The sequence below is a fragment of the Myotis yumanensis genome, unplaced genomic scaffold (assembly GCF_028538775.1).
Source record: "Myotis yumanensis isolate MYYU_CA2020_CCGP unplaced genomic scaffold, mMyoYum1.0.hap1 SCAF_18, whole genome shotgun sequence".
NCBI lineage: Eukaryota > Metazoa > Chordata > Mammalia > Chiroptera > Vespertilionidae > Myotis > Myotis yumanensis.
This window is the reverse complement of record NW_027223769.1, coordinates 11,007,457-11,031,523: the sequence shown is the minus strand read 5'-3', so window position 1 is coordinate 11,031,523 and position 24,067 is coordinate 11,007,457. Positions and strand designations below refer to the sequence as shown.

General features: G+C 44.2%; 1 protein-coding gene across 4 annotated transcripts in view; it reads right to left on the bottom strand.

The window, feature by feature from the left end:
* ANKRD11 (ankyrin repeat domain containing 11) overlaps window positions 1-24,067 on the bottom strand; it is a 243,488-nt gene that overhangs the window by 46,605 nt on the left and 172,816 nt on the right. For 2 of the 4 annotated variants that reach the window (XM_070398880.1, XM_070398883.1), the window contains exon 3: window positions 6,731-6,878. In XM_070398880.1, coding sequence (XP_070254981.1) covers window positions 6,731-6,817 — 87 coding nt within the window. In that variant the 5' untranslated portion in view covers window positions 6,818-6,878. The remainder of the gene's footprint in view (window positions 1-6,730; window positions 6,879-24,067) is intronic. The other 2 variants (XM_070398881.1, XM_070398882.1) reach the window with 1 other exon arrangement.

Genomic DNA, 24,067 nt, shown 5'->3' with positions numbered 1-24,067 from the left:
TTTTTTAAATAATCCAATAGGAGACATAAGACCCAGGCGACCTATGAGGAAAACTATTAACCCCATAGTACTCAGCCAATGAGGAACAGGAGGAAGAACTCGCACACCCTAGGGATAAATAACCTGTGATCACTGCTCTGTGTGTGCCTGTTCAATCAGACACCCGCTCTTGCAAGACTGTATTAAAAGTCTTATTTTTGCCATACTTCATGTCTCCGAGTCCATTATTTGAATTCAGACAGGTCAGCATTTCTCACAACTATCAAATGAAAAAATAACTGCCCTGGTCAGGTGGCTCAGTTGGTTGGAGCATCGTCCTATATACCAAAAGGTTGCAAGTTCAATTCATGGTTAGGGCATATAGCGAGGTTGTGGATTTGATCCCCAGTTGGGGCACATACAAGAGGCAACAGATCGATGTCTCTCACTCTCTCAAATCAATAATTAAAAAAACAAACACACACACATATCCTCAGGTAAGGATGAAAAAAAGTGGTAATAGCCAACACGATAGCCATCTATGAATGATTGAAAATTATACCTCTTTTTTGGTCAAATTGGCAAAAACAATACTTTTTGGTGTGCCGCAGAAGATTAGTAATTAGTTTTATGTGTGCCATGAGATGAAAGGATTGAAAATCATTGCTCTATAGGAAGGACTGAAATCAGACTGTTATATCCTCCAACATTTTTATTCTTTTCAAAGTGCTTTTGGTTATTCTAGGTCCTTTGAATTTCCATATAAACTTTGGAATCAGCTTATCAATTTCTACCTAAAAGCTTACAAGAATTTTGAGTGGCTAATATGCTGAATCTATAGATCAATTTGGGGAGGATGGTATGTAAATAATATTGAGATTTTCCTGACAAATGAGTATGGTATAATTCTCCACTTGTTTAGGACTGCCTAATTTCTCTCAGCAATGTTTTGTAGCTTTCAGGGTACAAGTCTTGCACATCTTTCACCAAATTTATTCCTTAAGAATCCATATTTTGCCCGGCTGCAGTTTGATTCCCGGTCTGGCCACATGCCCAGGTTGCAGACTCGATCCCCAGTAGGGAGCCTGCCAGAGGCAGCCAATAGATGTTTCTCTCTCATTGACATTTCTCTTTCTATATACTTCTCCCCTCCTCTCTAAATAAATCAATTTAAAAAAAACCATTTTTTTAAAAAAGAATCCATATTCTGACACTACTATAAGTGTATTTTTAAATTTTAATAGCTGATTGTTCACTAACAGCATTTAGAAATATACTCTGCATACTGGCTGTGTATTGTGCAACCTTGCCAAGCTCACTTCTTAGTTCTTGGATCTTTTGTGTAGGTTTCTTAAGATTTTCTACGTAGATGGAACATGTCCTCTGCAAGGAAAGACAGCTTCACTCCTTCTTTTCCAAACTGTGCCCCTTATTTCTCAAAGGCCTAACCTGCCTTCACTTGTGAAATCTGATTTGAGCATCTGAGGGTGTCAGCATTTGCACAGTAATGCCTAGTAATAAAGCATTGTGAGAACACAAAAAGGCTCCTCCCAAGAGCTTACTTATTATGATGGGGAGAGATCGTATGACAAGCAAATGCAGGTGTGTCAAAGGGGAGCAAATGCTACATAGAAGGATCACTTAGTATAGAGAGCGGAAAGGGTGCAGGGTAGGCTGGTGCTACTCAATTTGAATCAGCAATTGGGGAAGCCCTTGTGGCTAAGTGGGCAGAAACCTGTAAATAACTCCCCAACTCCAGGACCAGTCTGGGCACAGAAGAGGACCTTGGCCCATCTCATATCGTCTGTGGTTTTTCTCTATTTCTCTCTCTGCCCTCACAAAACAGAGAGACAGATAGACAAACAGAAATCCCAACAGCTAAGACTCTCCAGGTCAGTGGTCGCCAACCTCACGGACCACTGGTTGGCGACCACTGCTCCAGATGATAGAGATTGCAGGAATCCATCTGTGACAATAACCTGACTTTGCTGGAGATTCCGCTGTCATCAGAAAGCCTATCTGAAGCATGAAAAGAGTTGACACTCTCAGGGGTCTGGGATCCAAGAAAACGGGACCCACCATCATACTTTCTGTGATTCCATTATAAGGACATAACATCCTACTCTTTCTTCAACCGATTTCTTTTGGATTTGTGGAACCAGGTGCTCCCAGGGCTCCTCAGTGTCAAAGGAACAAGCATGGAGACCTGTGGCCCTGCAGATTGTTTACTATGGCCTGTATAGAGCAAGAGCTGAGCAGACTTTCTGAACACTTTTGACAACCCAATATGGAGTCAATGTCAGCCATGACAGTTATATCAAGTGCTATGTCAAGAATGAGGTAATGGGGTATAACAGGAACATCCTTTGGATGGCCCAGAACATAAAAAAATCACAAGTCTGAACACTCTGATAAGGACTCCATCTGGACACCGATATGAGTGCACTCCATCCACTGTGGGCTATAAGAACTCAGAACTCCAATTATTCAATGCTCCAGCTTGGCTGTACCAAGGATCATACCCAGAGCCCTGCCAGAATTCCACTCCACCAGATATGTGCCACCACTATAGGGGCCTGGCTTGAGACCAACACCCATGTCTCCATCTGCAGATGCGGCCAGTGACCAGGACTTTGCACCAAATGATTGCTTTGCTTGCTTCTAGCGTGTAAGCCCCCCTTTTCTGTGTGTAACCTGAATGCAACTCTACTGGGTTACTGGGAAGGCCTCCCCTAATAAACCTGGCATATGGAAAAACAAACGTGTGTCAGTGACTCCTTTCGGGGATGCTCCCTTGCTCATGACAGGCCATGTCCAAGAACTGCCATAAAACCACAGTACGAAGCAGTTACAAGCCGAGGCCACTTCAACCATGCTCCTTCTAGCTTCAAAACTGAGGTCAAACCCTGGCTGGGTGTTCGGTTGGTTGGAGCATTGTCCTGTACACCAAAAGGTTGCTGGTTCGACCCCCAGTCTAGGCGTGTATGGGAGTCAACCGATTTGATGTTTCTTTCTTAGTCTCTCTCTCTCTCTCTCTCTCTCTCTCTCTCTCTTCCTCTCTCTCTCTCTCTCTCTCTTAAAAAAATCAAGAACAAAAAACTGAGGTCACTACTGAAATTACTCCTCTTGGATGAAAGGGGGCAAATCACAGGGTCACAGCACTCCTACTCACAGCACTGACAAGGCCACTTCTAGAGCTAAGCCCCATCCCTCAGGGAGAGGTGGGCCGGCTGACCTTCGGGGAGGCTGAGTATAACCTCTACAGACAAGACTTTAGGGTTTCCTCTAAGAACAATGTGAAGGGAATACTGGATGCTACAGCTTGTGGTATGCACAGTATATACACTGTTCTGACAGAGCACTCACCACATCCTTGAAGGACTTGTTAAAACAGAGGGCAGGCATCCACCCTTAGCCTTTCTGATTTTTTTGTGCATTCCTAAAAGGTTCCCAGGTGATGCTGATAGTGCTGGTATGAGAAAACACTTTAAGAACCACTCATCTAGCACAAAAGAAAATGAACTTTACTACTACATAAACCTGGAGTAACCCTGAGTTGTTGTGCAGTCTCCTGTCTGAGCAGTGTGTTACAAGGGAGAAGGATCTAGCATGAGATGGAAAGAAGGTTTTGTGTGGGAGGGCCCCAGCCTGGGAGTCAGGGCCTAATTTCTTGCTGGATGGCTTCAGACACCACAGCAGTCCTTGGCTTCTCTGCACAGAATACCCTCATCCACAGAGGGGCTTATTGGTTCCTTCTCAGCTCCTTCCAGCTTGGATGTTTTGATATTCTGGAGTCTGCTGCAGGGACAGAGCATTTCCTGGGTGGGATCCTGAGGAGGCCCTAAGGAAGAGCCTGTCTGCAATGCAGCTGACTATATTGCCCAAAGAGTCCATGCAGAAGACCCTGTACCAAAAGGACACCAGGAAACTACCAAATGCAGCATCAGACTCCTGCCAGTGTTGTGGGCCCTTTTTCCACTGTTCACAAATGTATCACTTATATCACGATTCTTTTGCAAAAATCTAAAAATATGTTGCTTTTGGTAACATGGATCAGTATCTGAAGAAAACAGAGTTTATGAGAGAAAAGAGAACAGAACAAATTCAGCCATGTGTCAACAGCAGAACCGGCAGTTCTGTGTCCCTGGGCTCTGCCATCCCACGATTCTTGGGCCCTCAGGTAGAGCACTTTCAAGTCACAGCTGCCACCAGGTACATCTTCCCAATAATTCTATTTTGAATTGCCATTTAGGCTGAGTAAGTTCCTAGAGTACAGAGTGCCTGGCTCCATTATGCGGCATCTTCAGTGTTAGAATTTGTCTGCCTCTATGAGGAAAATGTCTGGCTTTCTCTTGGGTGGTTTTTTTTTTTTTAAAGTAGGAAGCTACCTTACTGAGAAAAATACCAAAGCAAATCCACACATGTCCTGAGGCATATGTGTACACGATGCTCATATCAACCACACCAGAGTCAGTTCAGTCCACTTGCATCTCTGTTCTCCTCAAGGAAGGAAAACAGTGCAAACCATCCCAGAACAAGCCCCGTGTTAGGTTAGCAGGATGCCTGCCAAAAGGCCCTGGATCAGGTACCCACAAGAGCGCAGGCAGCTGCCATCTCCAAGGAGGCGCTGACTCTTTCAATTTGGCTTTGGGCAAGAAGCCCTTCTGGGCAGGCCCAGCCGCAATTCCACATTGTGGAAAACCCGGGCCAGAGGGGATAGCAGTTTGGAGCTCCTGAGGACCCAGTTTGGAGGCAGAGAAAGCAGGTAGGCAGGGCTGTATGGGCTTCTGGCCCAAGAGCAAGTCGTAGGTGGGCCTCTTCCTCATCCTATGCCCACAGCTAGGAAATCCTCTTGCAAGAAAAATCCATACAGAAACCTGGGAACTATGACACTATCAAGGGTGGTTTGGCCTATTCAGTGTCCAAGTATCCCAACAATTGGGACACTTGGCCACAGAATGGGAGTTATGCTGCCCAGGGCACACTGCCCCACTGGCTGCATCTCCTCATGGGCATAGTAGCACTCGTCCATTCCAAGGTGAACCCAGACTGTCCACAGGTCTCACAGATACATGCACATCCTCACATGTGCTCAGATCAAGCTCAAGCATCAGCCTGCCCAAAGTTCCATACCGCAGCTCCGACCTGTTCATGTGTACAGCACGAAGGACTGGGAGCAGAGCAAGTGGTATAAAATGCATGGACACAACTGCCCAGACATCAGGGGCTTAGAGACCTGCTTGGTCTGATGAACATGTTAGCACATCTATGCTCATGAACTACTTCACTTTATTTAAAAAATATATATCTTTATTGATTTCATAGAGGAAGGGAAAGGTAGCAAGAGATAGAAACATCAATGATGAGAGAGAATCATCGATCAGCTGCCTCCTGCACGCCCCACACCAGGGATAGAGCCCACAACCCAGGCATATGCCCTGACTGGGAATCGAAACGTGACCTCATGGTTCCTAGGTCAACACTCAATCACTGAGCCACACTGGCCGAGTTGAACTACACTTTAAACCTCAACTAAATGAATACATGGTTCCACTAATCTGCTCATGTGGAAAAGATGCTAACCTCACCCTTTACCAAACCCAGGGTGTCATCAGATACGTTGGCATGAACTAATGCAGCAGCAGGAAGCACCAGCAGAGAGTGGGCAAGCAGCAGCCCCAGAGCTTCTGTTCATTCCCAAGTGTCAGGATAGAGCGGGGCTGACGTGAGGGCTTGAAAGACTGGTAACTGGACTTCGAGAGGTAACCCTTGAGCACTGACGTCAGGGGCTGAGGGTCAGACTATTTAGTGTGGATGGCCTGCCACATGGGCATCCATGGAGAGAGGGAAAGGAGCCAAGAAACATCATGATCAAAAAATGGTGATGGTATCACCCATGGGCAAGCCAGCACTGTTACTCCACTTCACCACAACTGCACAAGATGCTTTTGTTCCAACTGTAGAGAAAAGAAAACTGAATCTCAGGGCAGATAACTGACTTGTTCATAGTCATAAAGACACACATGGAAATCATGAGCTTAACCTCTTCTGTCTGATTCCAAATCCATGTTCACTGGGCAGTCTCACACTGCAGGAAAGGAAGTGTGCACCCCAGAGCCCAGTGGTAACAGCACATTAGTAAGATACAAGAATTTTAGAATTGCATCCCATTTTCCTACTCACACTGAGAACAAGCCAAATTGAAATTTAAATTATCCAGCAGTGGTATTACTCAGGATAACTCAAATATGGTTAAATATCAGATTTGGTCTTATTGAAACCATGACAGGAATCCTGTGGTCCTAGAGTACAGAAGTGTGGGGCCAAATTGAGGTTATCTCAAACATAAAACTATTATTTAAAGACTTACTTTGGTACCCCAAACAATAAACATCCTAAAAAGAAAGCAAGACCTCTTTGGCAAGATCAATGTTCTCCACACTCACCCACCCAACAATACCTCCTCCACTGCTGGCTGCCGAAGAGGCCCAACAAGAAAATACATGACACAGAGACAGACAACCAGAACAGGCAAGATGACATTCTTAGTCCTTATCCCTGTTTAGACACAGTGAATGTGCTGAGGATATGTGAATGTGAGGAGGAGAGTAGGACAAGGATCAGACGGGGTGAGGATGAGAAAAGGAGAAGAGGGTAAAGAGGAAAGAAAGGTAAGGGTGAGAGAAAGACCAGGAGGAGGAAGAGCAGGAGGCAAGGAGAAGGAGAAGAGAAGAGCTAGGCCAAGTGTTACCTTTTTCCCTGTTTGTTTCTCCACCATGTCGTTGCTGAGAGAAAATTCTTCTTGCTGTGGTGTTTTAGAACACCCACCCTTGGGCATCGTTCTTCACCCCTCACTTGATCTTCATTTATACGGCCATTGCTTCATCATCAACCGTCTGCTTCAAAAGAGAGGAAGAAGGTTAAAATTTGGTGAAAAACAAAACCCAGGCAATCTCAAACTCATGTGACAGATTGAATCAAAAGAACGTAACCAGCTCTTCTGACCAGCACCCAGGAAGAGACCACTTAGGATGTACCCAGGGGGTAAACACCAGCAGAAAAAATGTCTACGATACATAATTGACAACATGGTGGGGCAAGCAAGCATTTCTCAGCTGTAGAAAGGACCAACCAGCAAAGGTGATGGCCACGCTTCTGGCCAGTAGTGGCCAATACCTGAATCTGACTGCATGCTGGGTTCCAGCAGCTATGGCACTGCTCTTCAGAGTTAGGTACCATCCCACCCGCCACTCCCTCCCACACGGGCATGGTCACACCAAAGGTGCAGTACCTGCCCCTCAGGTCTACAGATCTTGTCCACCATGGCCTCAACACTACTCACCACCCAAGAAAAGCAGCTCCATTCTCACACTGCCCCCCAGACAGTTTAGGTGAGAATCACTATTCTTTCCAGAAAGTTCACCAACTTCTCCTGAATAAAATGTTCAGAAGGCAGTAATGTGACGCCTCTGAAGGAGTTTCCAGAAAATGTCCAGGGTCCTACCTACTAAGCCAGACCCTGCACATGAGCCCGAGGCCCAGGCCCCTGCATTTTCCAGGAAATCCCAGAAAACATGTTGTATTCATCATGCTTTTATTTTCTGATGTATTGATACCTTAAAAAGTTTGCTGTCTGGGAGAGACTGCCCCTCCCAGGACTAGATCTTTCTTAGAGACAAGCAAAGGGCTCCTGAAGTAGATGTGCCTTTCACACAAAAAACTACCAATCAGCCCCTATCTTACTTACACACAGGCTAATTATTTCCCCTAAGGTAAATCAACCCAGCCACTAGGCAATACAGATCAGCATACACTGCGGAATTATTCAAATTAGTCAATCCTAAACTGTTGACACAGTGCCCTTTGCCTTCCTGCGAAAACCCCAACAAAGATCTGGCCTAGACCCCTCTCTCACTTCTGTATTCTGCTCCTGACCACACCAATGCTCTCCCCAGTTGCTCTGCATGGCACACAGTAACCTCTCTCTGGGACCTGTGTGAAGAATCAACTTCCTTTCACATCTCCACCTGTGGCCACATGACCTAACTAGACATGCTTGACATGAGTGTTCCTACAATATAGGTCAGCTCTCTATTTCCCGGTCCTCTTACACTTGTTCCATACATCATACCCAGATTTTCAGCTGCACAGAGCAAGAGGAACCCGGGGGGGGGGGGGGAGTGTTGTTATATCTATTCCATCTTTCTAAAAGTCACTGCCTTCCTTTTAATGCATTTTTTTCATTGTCAGAGGTAGAAACCCCTTTATACAAACCAAATTAAATGCACTGTTTCATCTCCTTTTCCCAGTCACACACCTTTGTGCTTATCCATTTCGGATGAGTAATTTTTATAATTAATCACCTGGAATTAAACAGCTTCTATTATGTATGATGTGTAGCTTTTGAAAGACATGTTCAAAAGCATTCTGTAAGTGGCAGTACCCTACTTTTCCTGCTCCCTGTATGCTAAAGAGCAATCTGCCCTTCACCATGCCTTCTAGAGAGCCTGTCTTATTTTTCCATATTAACTGATAAATTTCAAAAAGTATCCCTTTGGTGTTTACCTGACTTACGAACACACCTGAATTTATTCTGGGGAGAGGGGCACGGCTGACCAATTTTATTGCCTTCCTTTCCCAGCACACAATGCAGATGAGCAGGGTATTTCCAGCCACGTGCTCTGATGGCTGAGGCCAGAAATGATGTTTTCTATATCTATTTGAAACTATGAATTCTAAATTCTCCTCCAATTTTTCACTATGGAACCGGAACATCTCAGCCTGGAGGAATGGCATCCCAGAGCCTAATTCAGTGATAACTGTTGAAACTCACCACTGTTGGGGAACTCATCAGCAATGTTTCAGTAGAAATTTAAAGATTATCTGGAAGTTAAATTTTTTAAAAATCCTGACTGCCTGCTCTGATGATGGAAAAACTGAGCAAAGTAATCATGGGATATTCAACCCTCCAGCTCCTGGATGTGAACACATGTGAGTCTGTGGAGAAGGTGCAGGAAACACCCAGAACCGCCCACATGTGGCCACAATATGGACCCCACAGTTTCTGGACCCAGATCTCATAGCCCATTTCACAGCATCTCAACCAGGAGAGCACACAGAAAGTCACTTCATTCTTCAAATAACTGATTTCAATCAGTGTCCCTGAACTGGCTCTGCTGGATGGTCTCTCTATTCAAAGTGGAGTTTTCAGGCCCCTGAACTAACCTGAGAAGATCTGCCTCCTTCTCCCATTCCCCTCCCTCCCCTGGGAAAGGCAGTACAATGGCTACCAGACACCACGAAGAGAATAGGATGTTTCCAGAACAACTGCTCCCAACCTCCAAAGCCTAATTATCTTTAAAAACAACCACTGAAGCTGCAGGGCCAGAAAAAGTGGTGATATGAGTTCTGAGCTTCCTCATTCAGGATTTCTTCCATGTTCCAAGTATCCTCAAAAACTGGAAGGTGAGGTGTTTTTACAGATGGGCATTACAGCTAGGCTGAGTTCTGAGGTGACACCCAGCTACACTGGGAAGGAGCTCTGCTCACCATGGCCCAGAACCAATGACGGAGATGACATCTCAAAGTACAGGTTGAGCCCACAAAGTGGTGGCCCTCAAAGGTGTACCAATCATTTCTGAGTACTGTGTAACCATGAAGTAGTCCACTAGTGTAAAGCTATCACAGTTGTCATTGTTATTATTAAAACACTGAAACCTCAAGGTACAAGTCTTTGGGTCCAATTCCTCTGACTTAGACTTTTGGGCACATGATCCTCTGCCACAGCGGTTCTCAACCTGTGGGCCACGACCCCTTTGGGGGATGAACGACCCTTTCACAGGGGTCGCCTAAATACATCCTGCATATCAGATATTTACATTACGATTCATAACAGTAGCAAAATTACAGTTATGAAGTAGCAATGAAAATAATTTTATGGTTGGGGGTCACCACAACATGAGGAACTGTATTAAAGGGTCGTGGCATTAGGAAGGTTGAGAACCACTGCTCTACCACATGCAGCTTGTCCCTTGCTACCAGGAGACACTTGCCAGTATTTTCATTTTGTGAACAACCAACCAGTTAATGCCATGTGATGTATCACAGAGTGCGGGCAGGTTCACACTTCAACAGGACAGCCTGAGGGACCTTACGTGCTGGCAACTGGTCAAGCATGCTATGTCCTGTCCTGGCCCATGGGCTTCACTCATTCCTGAAAAGGCAACTGTCCTCAAGGCTCCACCACACCTCTCCCACAAAGACTAGGGAGAGCACAGGTGAGGTAGGAATGTCATCACGAATACTTTTTTCTGTAATATGTATTTCTCAAGCCCACCTTTATAACGATGGCTGAGATCACCTAGGTACCTCACTCTGGGGATTCTCATGTTTGGGAATGGTGCTTGTTACAAACACCTCAATATTCAGGAAAGTCAGGACAATGACAACTATTTCCTCAGGGCCTGCTGAATCCCAGCACATTTAGACTCATCTCTTTCAGAGCAGTCACTGAAACAGGGTTCACGAAGGCAGTTAGTGACAAAGAGACAGAGCTCAGATTTGCCAGCGACACATTCCAGATGAATTTGTAGGAAAGCTGGATGCACGAGTCAATCCATCCCATACCTCACATGACTCCCTGGCCAAACCTAATTTTGTTATTTTCTCATGACATACTAGATGAGAATGAAAGCTCAAATGCTTGGTCATCCTGGCCATCTGCTTGATCATCGTGACTATGCCAGGGGCTTCTGCTGCTGGTCCCTCGGGCTCCACACCAGCTTGTGCTTTTCTTCCCGGTCAGCCTCTCCCTCAGCTACAGGAAGTGGCCATGCCAGCCAAGAGAATGATATAGATGAAGTGGGACCACTAGTCAATACTGTGAGTCCGCCTAGAGAAGCTGACTCTCCATGTCAGGAGCCAGGCTCTAGAACGCTGCTGTGAAGCCCAGGCCTCGTCATTCAGTGCTGGGCATTCACTGTTAAACCCAGGAAGAGGCTGGGACCACTCAACAGTTGACACAGTGGAGACAGTCTTCATGGCTGGCAATCCTCCCTTCTATACAGTTTCGAGGCTGTCTGAACTCAGGCCCTAGGGCTTTCTGATCAACTTGCTTCACAGCTGACCACAACCAAGTGGGTGACCTCACCCATGGAAGGCTATCTTCTTTCTGGAGGTGACCTGCCTTTCCCTGCTCAGACACACTATACTGGTAAATGCAGCCTGAATTCTCTCACTTCCAGTATCAAAAAAAGTCTATTGTAAACCCAGGGACACTCTAAACCACATCAAAACGAAACACTCCACAACACACTGGGACACATGTAGGCTTGACGCTGCGCATCTGGGAAATGTTTACAACACAGTACTAAGGTGGTCGAGGATAGCATAGCTGGTCTGAGCCCTGCCTTGGCCTCTGACCAGCTCCTGCGCAGGAACAAGCTGCTGGATGCAGGCTGTTTCTGCACCTCCAAACTGAATGGCAGTGGTTCCAGATTCGCAGGTTGTCAGGAAGGGGCACAAAGACCTTTCAGGAAAGCACTCAAGAGGGTCTGAGGTGGAACAAGTTTTCTAAAAAGAGACTTCGCCACACTCCCCGAGTCACATTGGAATTTGCCAATTACATGGCAGCTATGTGTCAGAGCCCAAACAAAAATTCATTTAGCCTGGAGGTAAGCAACAACTGTCTATAGTCAGGCCCCTGACCAATGGGCACACAAGGCGGAAGAGGCCATCCAGCCCTGTATCTATGCACATTGCAGGTGGCCCACAGCCGACAAAAACTCCATGTGGTATCCACCTGGCAAATTCTCCTCCCCGCCTGCCGTGGGACCCTGCATCTATGGGCTTGGAGAGACAATTGTTCAAAGGACTGACAGGACAAATATGACAAGAGGCCTTTGGACAAGGATGACAAGGTATGTTCCTTCCCAAAGGTGCTTTAAACAGCCTTCAAGTTTAAGAACTGCCAGCAGACCCAGCCTCCACCCATACTCCAATAAACATACTCATGGGCCTTTGTCTAAGCTGACCATCCTAAATAATCACACTGCCTTCCCTTCAAGTTGTGGGCAAGAAACACAGCAGATGTGAAAGACACTCCTCCAAGATAAAACCTGATGCAGGAAGGCAACAGGCACTACTGCAATACCTGCAGCTTAGCAAAAATCCTAGGAATTTTAGCCCAATCCTGCCTTAAGTGTCAAGTTAACAGCAAGGGGAATCAGAAGGCATTCTTACTGGCCTCAAATAGATCAGAGCAAGAATCCAGGTGAAAAAAAGGCAGAACCTGTGAAAGTTCTCAAAGGCACTTGTGGGCCTAGCCAGTTGGAGCATCTCTGCCAGGGAGAGCACAGTGGAATAGGATGCAGGGTCAACAGCCCTGGCCGCCTGTACAGGCCACACACGCCAGTGATCAAGGAACCCACCTGGCCCCAGGATACCGTATCCAGCTGAGCTGCAACCACAGGAAGAGGACAGGCGGCCAGAGAGGAAGACTAGTGTGAACAAGCATGCACAGCAGGAGTGCAGAGAATGGAGAGAACATCAAGAAACCCTACTTGCCTGGCAGAAGATACAGACACAGAAAAAAGAAGGGTGCTACAAAAGAGAAACAAAGGATTAGAAGCAATCTTGACATGAGAGTAGAAAAATTCAAGGAAAGAGAATAAAAGGTCCTCCTATATAATAAAAGCCTAATATGCTAAGTGTCCGACCGTTCATTCGACCCTTCAACCATTCGCGATGACATGCACTGACCACCAGGGGGCAGACACTCAGACCGGTAGGCTAGCTCGCTGCTGGGATCCAGCCAATTGGGACTGGGCAAGACGGGCCCGACACTCCCTGGAGCCCTCCTGCGGATCCTCCCCGGCCCTGATCGTGCCCTGGTGGGGTCCCTTGGCCTAGCCTGTGCCCTCTCGAAATGTGGGACCCCTTGGGGGAATGTCAGAGAGCCGGTTTTGGCCTGATCCCTGCAGGCCAGGCCAAGGGACCCCACCGGTGTACAAATCTGTGCAACGAGCTCTAATCTATAACAATAAAAGGGTAATATGCTCATTAGACCAGACATCATCCTTCCTGGCTAAGCTGGTGCCGGAGGGAAGCCAATGCCGGCAGCCGGGGGAAGGAAGGCCTACTCTTGCACGAATTTTTGTGCATCGGGCCTCTAGTATATAATAAAAACCTAATATGCTAAGTGTCCAAAGTGTTCAACCATTAGACCAGTTGCTATAATGCGCACTGACCATAGGGGGTAGATGTTCTGACTGGTAGGTTAGCTTGCTGCTGATGTCCGGCCAGTCAGGACTGGGCAACGGGCTATACATGCCCTGGAGACCTCCCGCAGTCCCTCCTCGGCCCCAATTGTGCACCAGGCCTCTAGTTTAAAAATAAGATAGGCCCTAGTTGGTAGTTCAGTTGGTTAGTGTTGTTCCAATACACCAGCGGTTCTCAACCTGTGGGTCGCGACGCCTTTGGCGGTCGAACGACCCTTTCACAGGGGTCGCCTAAGACCACCCTGCATATCAGATATTTACATTACAATTCATAACAGTAGCAACATTACAGTTATGAAGTAGCAACGAAAATAATTTTATGGTTGGGTCACAACATGTGGAACTGTATTTAAAGGGCTAGAAGGTTGAGAACCACTGCAATACACCAAGGTTGCAAGTATGATCCCCAGTCAGGGCACATATAAGAATCAACCAATGAATGCATAAGAAGTGTAACAACAAATCTCCCTCCTCCTCTCTCTCTCTTTCCCTCCCTCCCTCCTCTCTTTGCTAAAATCAATTTTAAAAAGTGAATAAATAAAATGAAATAATAAAACATAAGAAACCCACCATCATACAAAGGCAAAGACATTACCAACGAAATAATAAAAAGCAACAGCCAAGGGCATGCTTCTTTAAACAGAAAGAATCTGAGGGCACACAGCAGAAATGAACTGAGCCATAACTTTGCCTGGCCTCTAGAAATCCCACCCACACAGGACATGAGTGTGGGGGCAGGGCCATGGTCCTCCATGAGAGAGTGAGATTCAGATTGCATTAGAATTCTCATAAACTTTATGAATGCCAGATGACAACAGAGCCCTGGATCTGAGAAAATTACTAAAACACTGAAGTACCAAATTCAGCCATACTGTCGATGAGAGTAAGAATTGAAGATAGCTTCAAAAAACATGCAGAAAAGTGACGTTAACCTCCTCTGTAGCCTGTACCCCTCCAGAGGGGGGTCAGCAGACTATAACCTAAGGTTAAAGCCAGCCGTCTTCATTCGACCTAAGAATGGGTTTATATTTTAAATCCTTCAGGGATTGGGGGATGTCGACAAGAAAATCAAGGTTAATATTTCACGCCCTAGCTGGTTTGGTTCAGTGGATAGAGCTTCGGCCTGCAAACCCAAGGGTCCCAGGTTCAATTACCATCAAGGGCACATGCCCAGGTTGCGGGCTTGATCCCCAGTGGGGGGCGTGCAGGAGGCAGCTGATCAATAATTCTCTCATCATTGATGTTTCTATCTCTCCCTTTCCCTTCCTCTCTGAAATCAATAATATATTGTAAAAAAAGATTAATATTTTGTGACACATGAAAATTGCATGAATTAGAACTAAATTTTATTGGACCTCAGTCATGCCCAGATTGCAGCCCTGGTCTACGGATGTCTTCACATTGTAAGGGTGGGCAGACTGGACAGAGCACAGCCCCAAGGTGTTTCCTACCCAGGTCCCTCTCTAGTGCAGCAGTTCTCAGTATTGTCTGTGGGCTTTGAAGATAATTGGACCCCTTTCAGGGTACCTGTGAGGTCAACACTGTTTTCATAATAATACCTAGAACTACTTGCCTGTCTCAAGGTGCATATGGCCATGCTCCAGAGAGGGCAAATTCCTCACGGTCCCTGTGCTCCTTGCTGTCACATAATTACCGTAAAATAGCCACCGTTACCTATGACTCTCCTCGATAGAGCAGCAGAAATTATAAATTTTAGCCCTGACAGGGTGGTTCAGATGGTTGGAATGTCGTCCTATACATCAAAAGATTGTAGGTTCGATTCCTGATCAGAGCACATATCTAGGTTGCAAGTTTGATCCCAGGTTGGGGCACATACGGGAGGCAACTGATGTTTGTTTGTTTGTTTGTTTGTTTCTTTCGTTCTTTCTCTCTTTCTCTCTCCCTCTCCCTCTCTCTCTCTCTCTCTCTTTCTCTCCCCTCCCTCCCTCCCTCCCTCCCTCCCTCCCTTCCTTCCTTCCTTCCTCTCTCCCTCCCTCTCTCTCATATCAATAAAAAAAATTAAAAATAAAACATATCACCGGGTGAGGATTTAAAAAATTATAAATTTTATTAAACTGTAAACCTTGAATTCTTGTCCTTCTAATATTCAGTGACAAGATGGAAGTATTGTGTGAAGCACTTCTGCTGCATATCAAAGCATAACACTTACCTGAAGAAAAGCTTCTGCAAATATGTGAGTGGCAAGCTAAACTGGCAGTGGAACACAAGTTTTACATGAAAGACTCTTTCAGACAAACTATTATTATTAAGAACTGGGTATCTGGAAGTTACTTCATCAAAAATGAAGAAACTGAGCCTATCGCTTCAAGGAAAATTAATAGTAGTTGTGGCCAATAATGAAATTTGAACTTTCAAGTAAAATCTGCATTTTAGAAAACGTGTATCCACCTCCATTAGCTTGACAGCAGCTCAATGCTTAAAGACATTTTAATGAGATCAGTGGTAATATAAAAAGGTTATTTTGTAAATAATGTGTAATATAACGTCAACATTTGGAAGATCTGCATAATTCAGTGAACCAATTTTCCAAATGGCCAATTTGGGATATTATAAAACTACACACAGGAAAGACCCATCCATGCACAGAACACACCAATGGGATTGCAGTGCCAACACTGAACCAACAGGGTTTTCACAGCCTGTGCTGCAACTCCTGTCAAAGTAGAATCCATAATCATGTGACAAAGCTCCCAATATCTCCCCTATCCCACTACATGTTTGTGAGAAGCTGGATTTTTTTCATACACTTTAGATATTAAGAGATTTGCAGATATATAAAATAATGCCACTAATAATTTTTGTGATTTCTTTTGTAAAACAGTTACCTTTCAGTAAGTGTATTTATATTTATACTAGAGGCCCAGTGCACAAATTCATGCACAACTTGCGTCCCTCGGGTGATCAAGGCCTATTGGGGTGCTGGCCAGCCAGGCAGAGGGACCTCAGGAGGTTGGCCTGCCCCACTTCCGATCGGGGCCTGGGGGGAGGGGCCGCGGGAGGTTGACTGTGAGAGCACACTGACCACCAGGGGGAAGCTCCTGCATTAAGCATCTGCCCCCTGGTGGTCGGTGCACATCATAGCAACTGGTCAACTGGTCATTCCAGTTGTTCAGTCATAACGGTCACTTAGGCTTTTACATATATAGATGTAATGCTTTTAATGAACTAAATATTGAACATTTCTCTGTTATACTTTTTAAGATAATGCTTTAATATAATTTGAAAGCTATAATTATAATGCACATAGCAACTGCTTTGTGGGGTCCTCACTAATCCTCAAGCTCAAGAAGTCTGGGAACCTCTGCAAGCACAAGGGCAGTTAAAAGACTTGCATTCAGGAAATGGTGAACCAAAATAAAAAAAGCAATGATGTGAAAGTTATAAAATGACTACTGCACAGACACCAAATTGTCACACACACACACACACACACACACACACACACACACACACACACACACACACAAAAGGTGGACGGGTAGAGAGAGCTCTAGCCAGTTTGGCTCAGTGGATAGAGTGCCAGCCTGCGAATTGAAGGTTGTGGGTTCAATTCTGGTCAAGGGCACATACCTCTGTTGCAGGCTCGATCCCCGGCTCCAGGGTCGGAGTGCATATGGGAGGCAACCAATCGATGTGTCTCTCTAACATCGATGTTTCTCTTTCTCTCTGCCTCTCCCACTCCTTTTACTACTCTCTCTAAAAAATCAATGGAAAAATATCCTCGGGTGAGGATTGCCAACAACAACAACAACAACAACAAAAGAACTCAATGCAAATAAACTTAAAATTGAAAGTAAAGAACCTCAAAATTAAAGTCAAAGTTATTTACAAGCTGAAGCAACAGTGTTAAAACAGCATGATGCTGACATAGTGCTGACCAACAGAGCAGAGCCAGAAACAACCCCGTGCCCATAGTGAGCACTAACTTATAACCACAGAGGGACCACAGGGCATGAAACACAGTTTTGTCCATTAGGTTTTGGGACAAATGAGCATTCATATGGAAAAACTAGACATGACTCCCTCTTACACCATACCCAGAAAAGCAGTTTCAGACAGATTACAAGTATATTTAGTAGCCATTAAGCTACTAGATAATAGTACAGAAGAGCAGCTTCACAACTTCAAGGTAAAGAAAGATCTTTTAATCAGAAACACTGACCATAAGGAAAGGTCTGAAAATTCTGACACTCCGAAAATAACAAATTTGTTCATTAAAGGTCACCTTCCCTCAAAGGAGAAGAGAGTATTTCCTACACATACACCTGACAAATAGCTCTTATCCAAAATATATATAAATAAGTCCTACAAATCAATATGAAAAAGACAAACCATCTAATACACAAATGGACAGAAGCCTTAGGCACTACAGAAAAGAGGAAACCCACAAGGCCAGTAAGTAGATGAAAAGTTACCAGCTTAACAATCAAGTAAATGCAAACAAAAATCAAAATATGATTATCAGGTATAAGAGAAGATCTACAACAAAGGAAACTGATACATTCTTTTTAAAAAATGTTTTTATTTTAAAGAGAGAGGAAGGGAGAGAAACATCTATTGGTTGCCACACACACTCATCTGGACTGGTGATAAAACCCGCAACCTGGGCATGTGCCCTGACCAGGAATAAAACCAGTGACCTTTTGGTACATGGGACAATGCTCAATTAATTGAGCCACACTAGCCAGGACAAAGCTGATACACTCTAATGGAAGTGTGAACCAATGCAATAAGGCTGGCACGATCTACTCAGACTGAACATACACATATCCTACAATCCAGCAATTTCATCCTGGGCACACATCCAGAAGAAAATGCAAGTGTGCGCATGCGCACACACACACACAAGAAATGCAAGCACAAATGCACTGGGACACAGGCACAAGAATGCAGCAATGTTTGTAAGAAGCCAACACTGGTATTATGATACCTGTGATCGTGACAAGGAATACTATTGCATCAGTGATAATAAACAACCTGAATGAGTCTAACAAATAATGTTGAGAAAAAATACATTATATACCTACTAGATTTCCAAAAACACTAAACTACAGTGTTTAGGAATGCAGACTTAGGTGACAAGACTATAACAAAAATAAGGATGTGATTGTCATGAGTCTGGAGAAGGATGGGGGCTGGGGCACCATGACTAGGAGGCTGACCAAAAGATGTTACTACATGAAGGGTTACACATGTGTGTTCGTGTTAAGTGAATTACACATTTTCATTTTGTGGATTTTTAGGTGTTATGTTACATTACACAATAAATAAAGTTTTAAAAGCTGGATATGTTCAAAACGTGGTACATGCTATACTCTGGCAGGCCTTTAGAAAGAGGAAGGTTAGTTATCTGGTCTTGTTGCGGGCCTGGTCTCCCTCAAGTGACAGCAGTTCCAGGAAGTGATGGTGGCCCCATCACCCTATGTGAGTGATCCTGTTGAGAACTGTAGTTGTGCAGACATAATGAGGTAGTAGCACAAGGCTCAACAACATTTGGAGTAAACCTAACCTACGCACAAGCCACTATAATTGCAGAACAGAATGAAAACAAAAACCTTGATAAATTAAAGGTAAACACATAGCTTTAGAATGTGGGAGGTAAAGAGGGGCTGAAAAAAACAACACCACACAGTAAAAACAACAATTGTCTTACACAGAAGGAACTAAGATACAGACTAAATGTGATGAAAGACAAAGAAATAAATGTAGGCATACTCCTGAAAGGCACATAACCGAATAACTAAAAATAATAATGGCCATGAAGCACTGAATGGAGAAGGGGTGAGTCCAAGACATCTTCTAAGGCTAATCTGTATAGAAATTAACTGGTAGAGGTGACCAGGAGGAGACAAAAACACAAGTGGAGAGAAAGATCAGAAAGAGGGCCCAGGCACAATCGTGCGTTTCTACTGTGAGTGCAGAAGAGGGACAGCTCTCAAGGAAGGGGCTGTAGAGGACCCTACAGTATCATTTACACCTCACCCTGCAACCTAGCCATCATACTGCTAAATCTGCCCCAAGATGCATGAACAAGGACAAGAAAAGGTGACACAGGGCAATTTACTGCAATGCTACCTAGAGAGGTCCTGGGACACAAAGCCCACCTAACAAGTGGCTGCTCAGGTCATGTGGCATATCTACACTGTGGAGCAGGATAAAAGGGGGAATGATCTATTACTATGGACTGAGTGCCATATTATCATCAAGTAAAGAAGGCAATTAGAGAGGTGGATATAGCTATGCTTGTGATAACAAATACATAATAGGTGAGGATGGTTTAACATTCAAAAATCAATCAATCCAATCCACCATATTAACAGGCTAAAGAAGAAAAATTACATAATCATAGCAATTGATGCAGAAAAGGTATTTAACAAAATTCAAAACTCATGATAAAAACTCTTGGCACAATAGGAGTACTACAGGGGAATATCCTCAATACAGCCAGCATTCTTAACAGTAAAAAAACTAAATGTTTTCTACCCAAAATCAGGAATAAAGCAAGGATGTCCCCTCCTACTGCTAAATGGGCATGGCACTGGAAGTACTAGCCAGAGTAATAAGGCAAGAAAATAAAATAAAAGGCATGTAGATTGGGAAGGAAGAAATAAAAGAGTAAAACTTTCTACAGTGGATCCTCAGTATCTACTGGGGAACTGGTTCCAGAAACCCCCACCCCTTCAACAGATACCAAAAATCAATGAATGCTCAAGTCCCTTATACAAAATGGCATACAGTATTTGTACACAAACTACCCACATACTCCTGTATACCACCTGTATATCATTTCTAGATTACCTACATTACCCCAAGACAAAGTAAGTGCTATGTAAATAGTAAGTTATACTGTATTGTTTAGGGAATGAGAAGAAAAAAAATGTCTGTACATGTTCAATACAAAAGCACCAACTATGACAGGCCTAACTAGATACTACACTTCAGAAACAACATAACTTTTTTTCAAATATTTTCAATTCGTGGTTAATTGAATCTGCAGATATGGAACCTGCAGATATAGAGGGCCGACAACAGTATTTGATAATGACATGATTGTCTATCTATAAAATGGTAAGAAACCTACCAAAAACTCCTAGAAATTATGAGTTCAATAAGATTGCAGAATATCAGATCAACACACAAAAATCCACTGTATTTCACAAACCTGCAATAAACATATGGAAACAAATAAAAACACAAAACCATTTACAATTTACTCTAAATAAAAATGAAATGTTTAGGTATAAATCTAAGAAGACCTATAAAAATTTTAGAAAAAAAATAGGAGAAAATCTTCAAGACCTACGGCTAAAGAGTTGACATGACACCAAAAGTACAATGCATGAAAGAAAAAAATAATCTCGACAAATTTTAAAACTTTAGTCTGTGAAAGACCTAGTTTACAGGGTGAAAAGACAAACTGCAGCAGAGCAGAAAATATCTGCAAATCACAAATCAGACAAGGACCTGTACGTAGAATAAACAAACAATTAAAGCAACAGTAAACAACAATCTAACTAGAAAATGGACAAAAGACATGAACAGAAATTTCACCAAAAAAGAGATAAACAGCGACTTTGGGAACTGTGTTATAAAGATGCAGATCACCTGCTAATGTGTTTCCAAAACCAGGGTCAATCCCTGCATCATTTTAGCATAATGAACAGTCATTTTTTAAAAAGTGAAGTAACACAAAACAGAAAGTATCAGGGGGTATCACACCCCCCATCTCATTAAGAGTTATTTGGCCAGGCCAGTGTAGCTTATATGGGTTGAGCATTGTCCCATGCACCAAGATTCCTGGTCAGGTCACATGCACAAGTTATGGGCTTGATCCCCAGTAGGAGGCATACAGAAAGCAGTCAATGGATGTTTCTTTCTCATCATCCATGTTTTTCTCTCTCTCTTTCTCTCTTGTTCTCCCTTCCTCTCTCTCTCTAAAAAATCAATAAAAACATTTTAAAGAGAAAGAGAGAGAGAGAAGGAAGGAAGGAAGGAAGGAAGGAAGGAAGGAAGGAAGGAAGGAAGGAAGGAAGGAAGGAAGGAAGTTAGTTAGTTAGTTATTTGGCAAACGTGTCTCCCATGTGTGTTTGTGTTTGTGTGTGTGTGTGTGTGTGTGTGTGTGTGTGTGTGTTTTGAAGGCAGAGACAGAAGCTGTCAATTGCCTGAAATTCTGGTCAATTCAGAAATACTGGCCTAACTAGTTAAGAATCCTGTGTTTGTGGTCAGATATGTATAAGTTTCTTGATCTATAAATATCAAATTTTCTCATATTAAGAGCTTAGATCAAGTGCCCAATCAATGATGGACCCTTCACTACCCATCTCTCAAGCTGGGAAGGGTGGAGCTAAGGATAGAGACCCCTGAATGTGATGTTCTAAAACACTTCACTTGAGAAAACACTATGATCTGGAACTCTCAGTGAGCACACCTTAGCTTCCACAGTATGTTCTCTGTCCTTCTCTGAGGAACCATTCTCTTCTCATCACGTTATTTCCCCAAACAGTGAGGTCCTGCCACTTCCAACTGCAGGCTGGCAAAGAGCCACAGCTGATGCAAAGTGATAAGACATATCACCCCGCTGGGCACTCAGCACACTGTGAGATCCTTGGGAGAAGTGGCCAGGGTGGCAGACCAGGACCTGACCTGGAAGCAAAGATCAGTGGGCATTAGGCTCCGCCATTCTAGACACGCCCCAGTTGACATGCACGCACAGACCACCAAAGCCATGTCACATCTGCACTGACTTATGCAAAACCTGCAAATAGCCCAAATGTCCCCCAGCAGGAGAGCAGATGGACCATGGTGGAGCCATGATAGCACACTGTGGATAAGTTTCCCACAGTGCTAGAAGTGTATATGGGGGTTAGGGGGTGTGAGAGCTGGGGGGTCATCAGACAATTCCCTGTCTTCATTTGGGTGGTTGCACGGTTGTATGTAACTTGCAACCCATCCTCATGACATAACCATTAGCAGGTGAGGCCTCTGCATTCAGGGGTCTCTGCCACCCTTGAGCTTCAGATAATACTGGCTCTCCCACAAGACCCTGTACCCAATACTTGGCATATTGGCCCCCTCACTACCCTACCTGCCAAATCACCCCTCTGAAAGCTCTGTGCCACCTCAATACCCTGAGACAGGACACCAGGTGCCATCACCTTGGTGTGCAACCCTGTTTGTGAAGCCCCTTACACATACAGGTTCAGGGGTGAGATGACCCTCCACATAAACCTGAGCTGTGGGCCTATAGAGCAGGATCCAGTCTTCACTGAAAGTGATGATACCTTGGAGCTACTATTCTCATTTGTCTTGTCGTTTCACCCAAGAAGCACTCCTGATTTTTCTCTAGGCCCACACTTCTGGAGGGTGATGAGCAGACATATAACAACTGGTGGCAGGACACTACTATGTAACATGCTTCAGTCTGACTGATGACTCTCAGGTAGTTTTTTTTATTAGCGTTTCTAAATTAAGAAGTGATGGTCGACATCACAGGAAACTCAACTTTTCCAGCCAGTTGGTTCAAAAGCTATAACTGTTACTTTACTGATGAGTTTTTGGCCATGTGACCCCGCAGCCAGGAAATATGAGGACTCAGAACTACTATCCTCAGGAGTAGAAAAGGCCCAAAGCCAAGGTAAGGGCAGAAGTTTATTTTGTTCACTGTCTTCACCAGAGCCTAGAGTGGGATAGGTACACAAGAAACACTTGTTGAACTCTGGCCAGGTAGCTCAATTGGTTAGAGTATCATCCAGATACACCAAGGTTGTGGGTTTGATTCATATCAACTAATGAATGCATAAATAAGTGGAACAACAAAATCTATGTTTCTCTCTCCTCTCTCCCTTCCTCCCTCTCATCAATAAATAAAAATTTTAAATAAAGAACATTTATTGAATAAACACACACAAGAGCACCCAACACATACACCCTTAAAGACTGCATCCCCAAGCCCCTACATGGAAAATTCTTTGCACTTTCCTACAAGATTCAGATAATAACCACCAACTTTGCAACAATGATGAAAACCTAGAACTTCCATAAGGCATGAGGTGCCTTGTTTACAAGAAATGCCTTGCAAGAGGGGAGGGAAGCCACCTGCTGAAGCAGGTCCTCCTGAGGAGCGTGGCTGACATGTCCCTGCGGTTCATCACGCTCTGTACAACTATCAGCACTCTTGTGCCACTCCCAGGATGGTCTAACTCTAGGACTAGACAAACCGAAGGAGAGATGGTAAAAGGGTTTCATACAAGTTTAATATTTTAGATATCAAGAAACATCTTCCCATTGGAACTGCAAATTCAAATGTCAAAACAAAAGACACAGGGTAAAGACATTAAGCAGAGCACTCCTATTAAATATTATGAGGAGGAGACATAACTAGTGGCTCATATTCCTTATCCCACGTGATCAGACACAGCAAGTGACACAGGCGCCGGGTCGCAGCTGTGAGACACTCACTTACACAGAATTATTTTTAATTCTGTTGAATAATATATGCTCCAACAACAGAGATGATGTGTATGTCTCCTCCCTCTTTTGCCTCAGCCCAGTGTGCAGACATAGGCAGCTCTGAACATATGGACATTTCAGGAAACCCAGGGCTCCAAGTGTACTGTCCTGCAGCCCCACATCTCATGGTGGCATTCCTGCCTTGCCAACTCATCCATGTCTCTATCCTCTATTTATTAGCCCACATTCCTGCACCAACCTCTTCGCAGAAATGAACAGGCAGTTAGGGTACACATCTACATGATATTGCCAAGTGGTCTACAGAAAGGCTGCCCCATGCA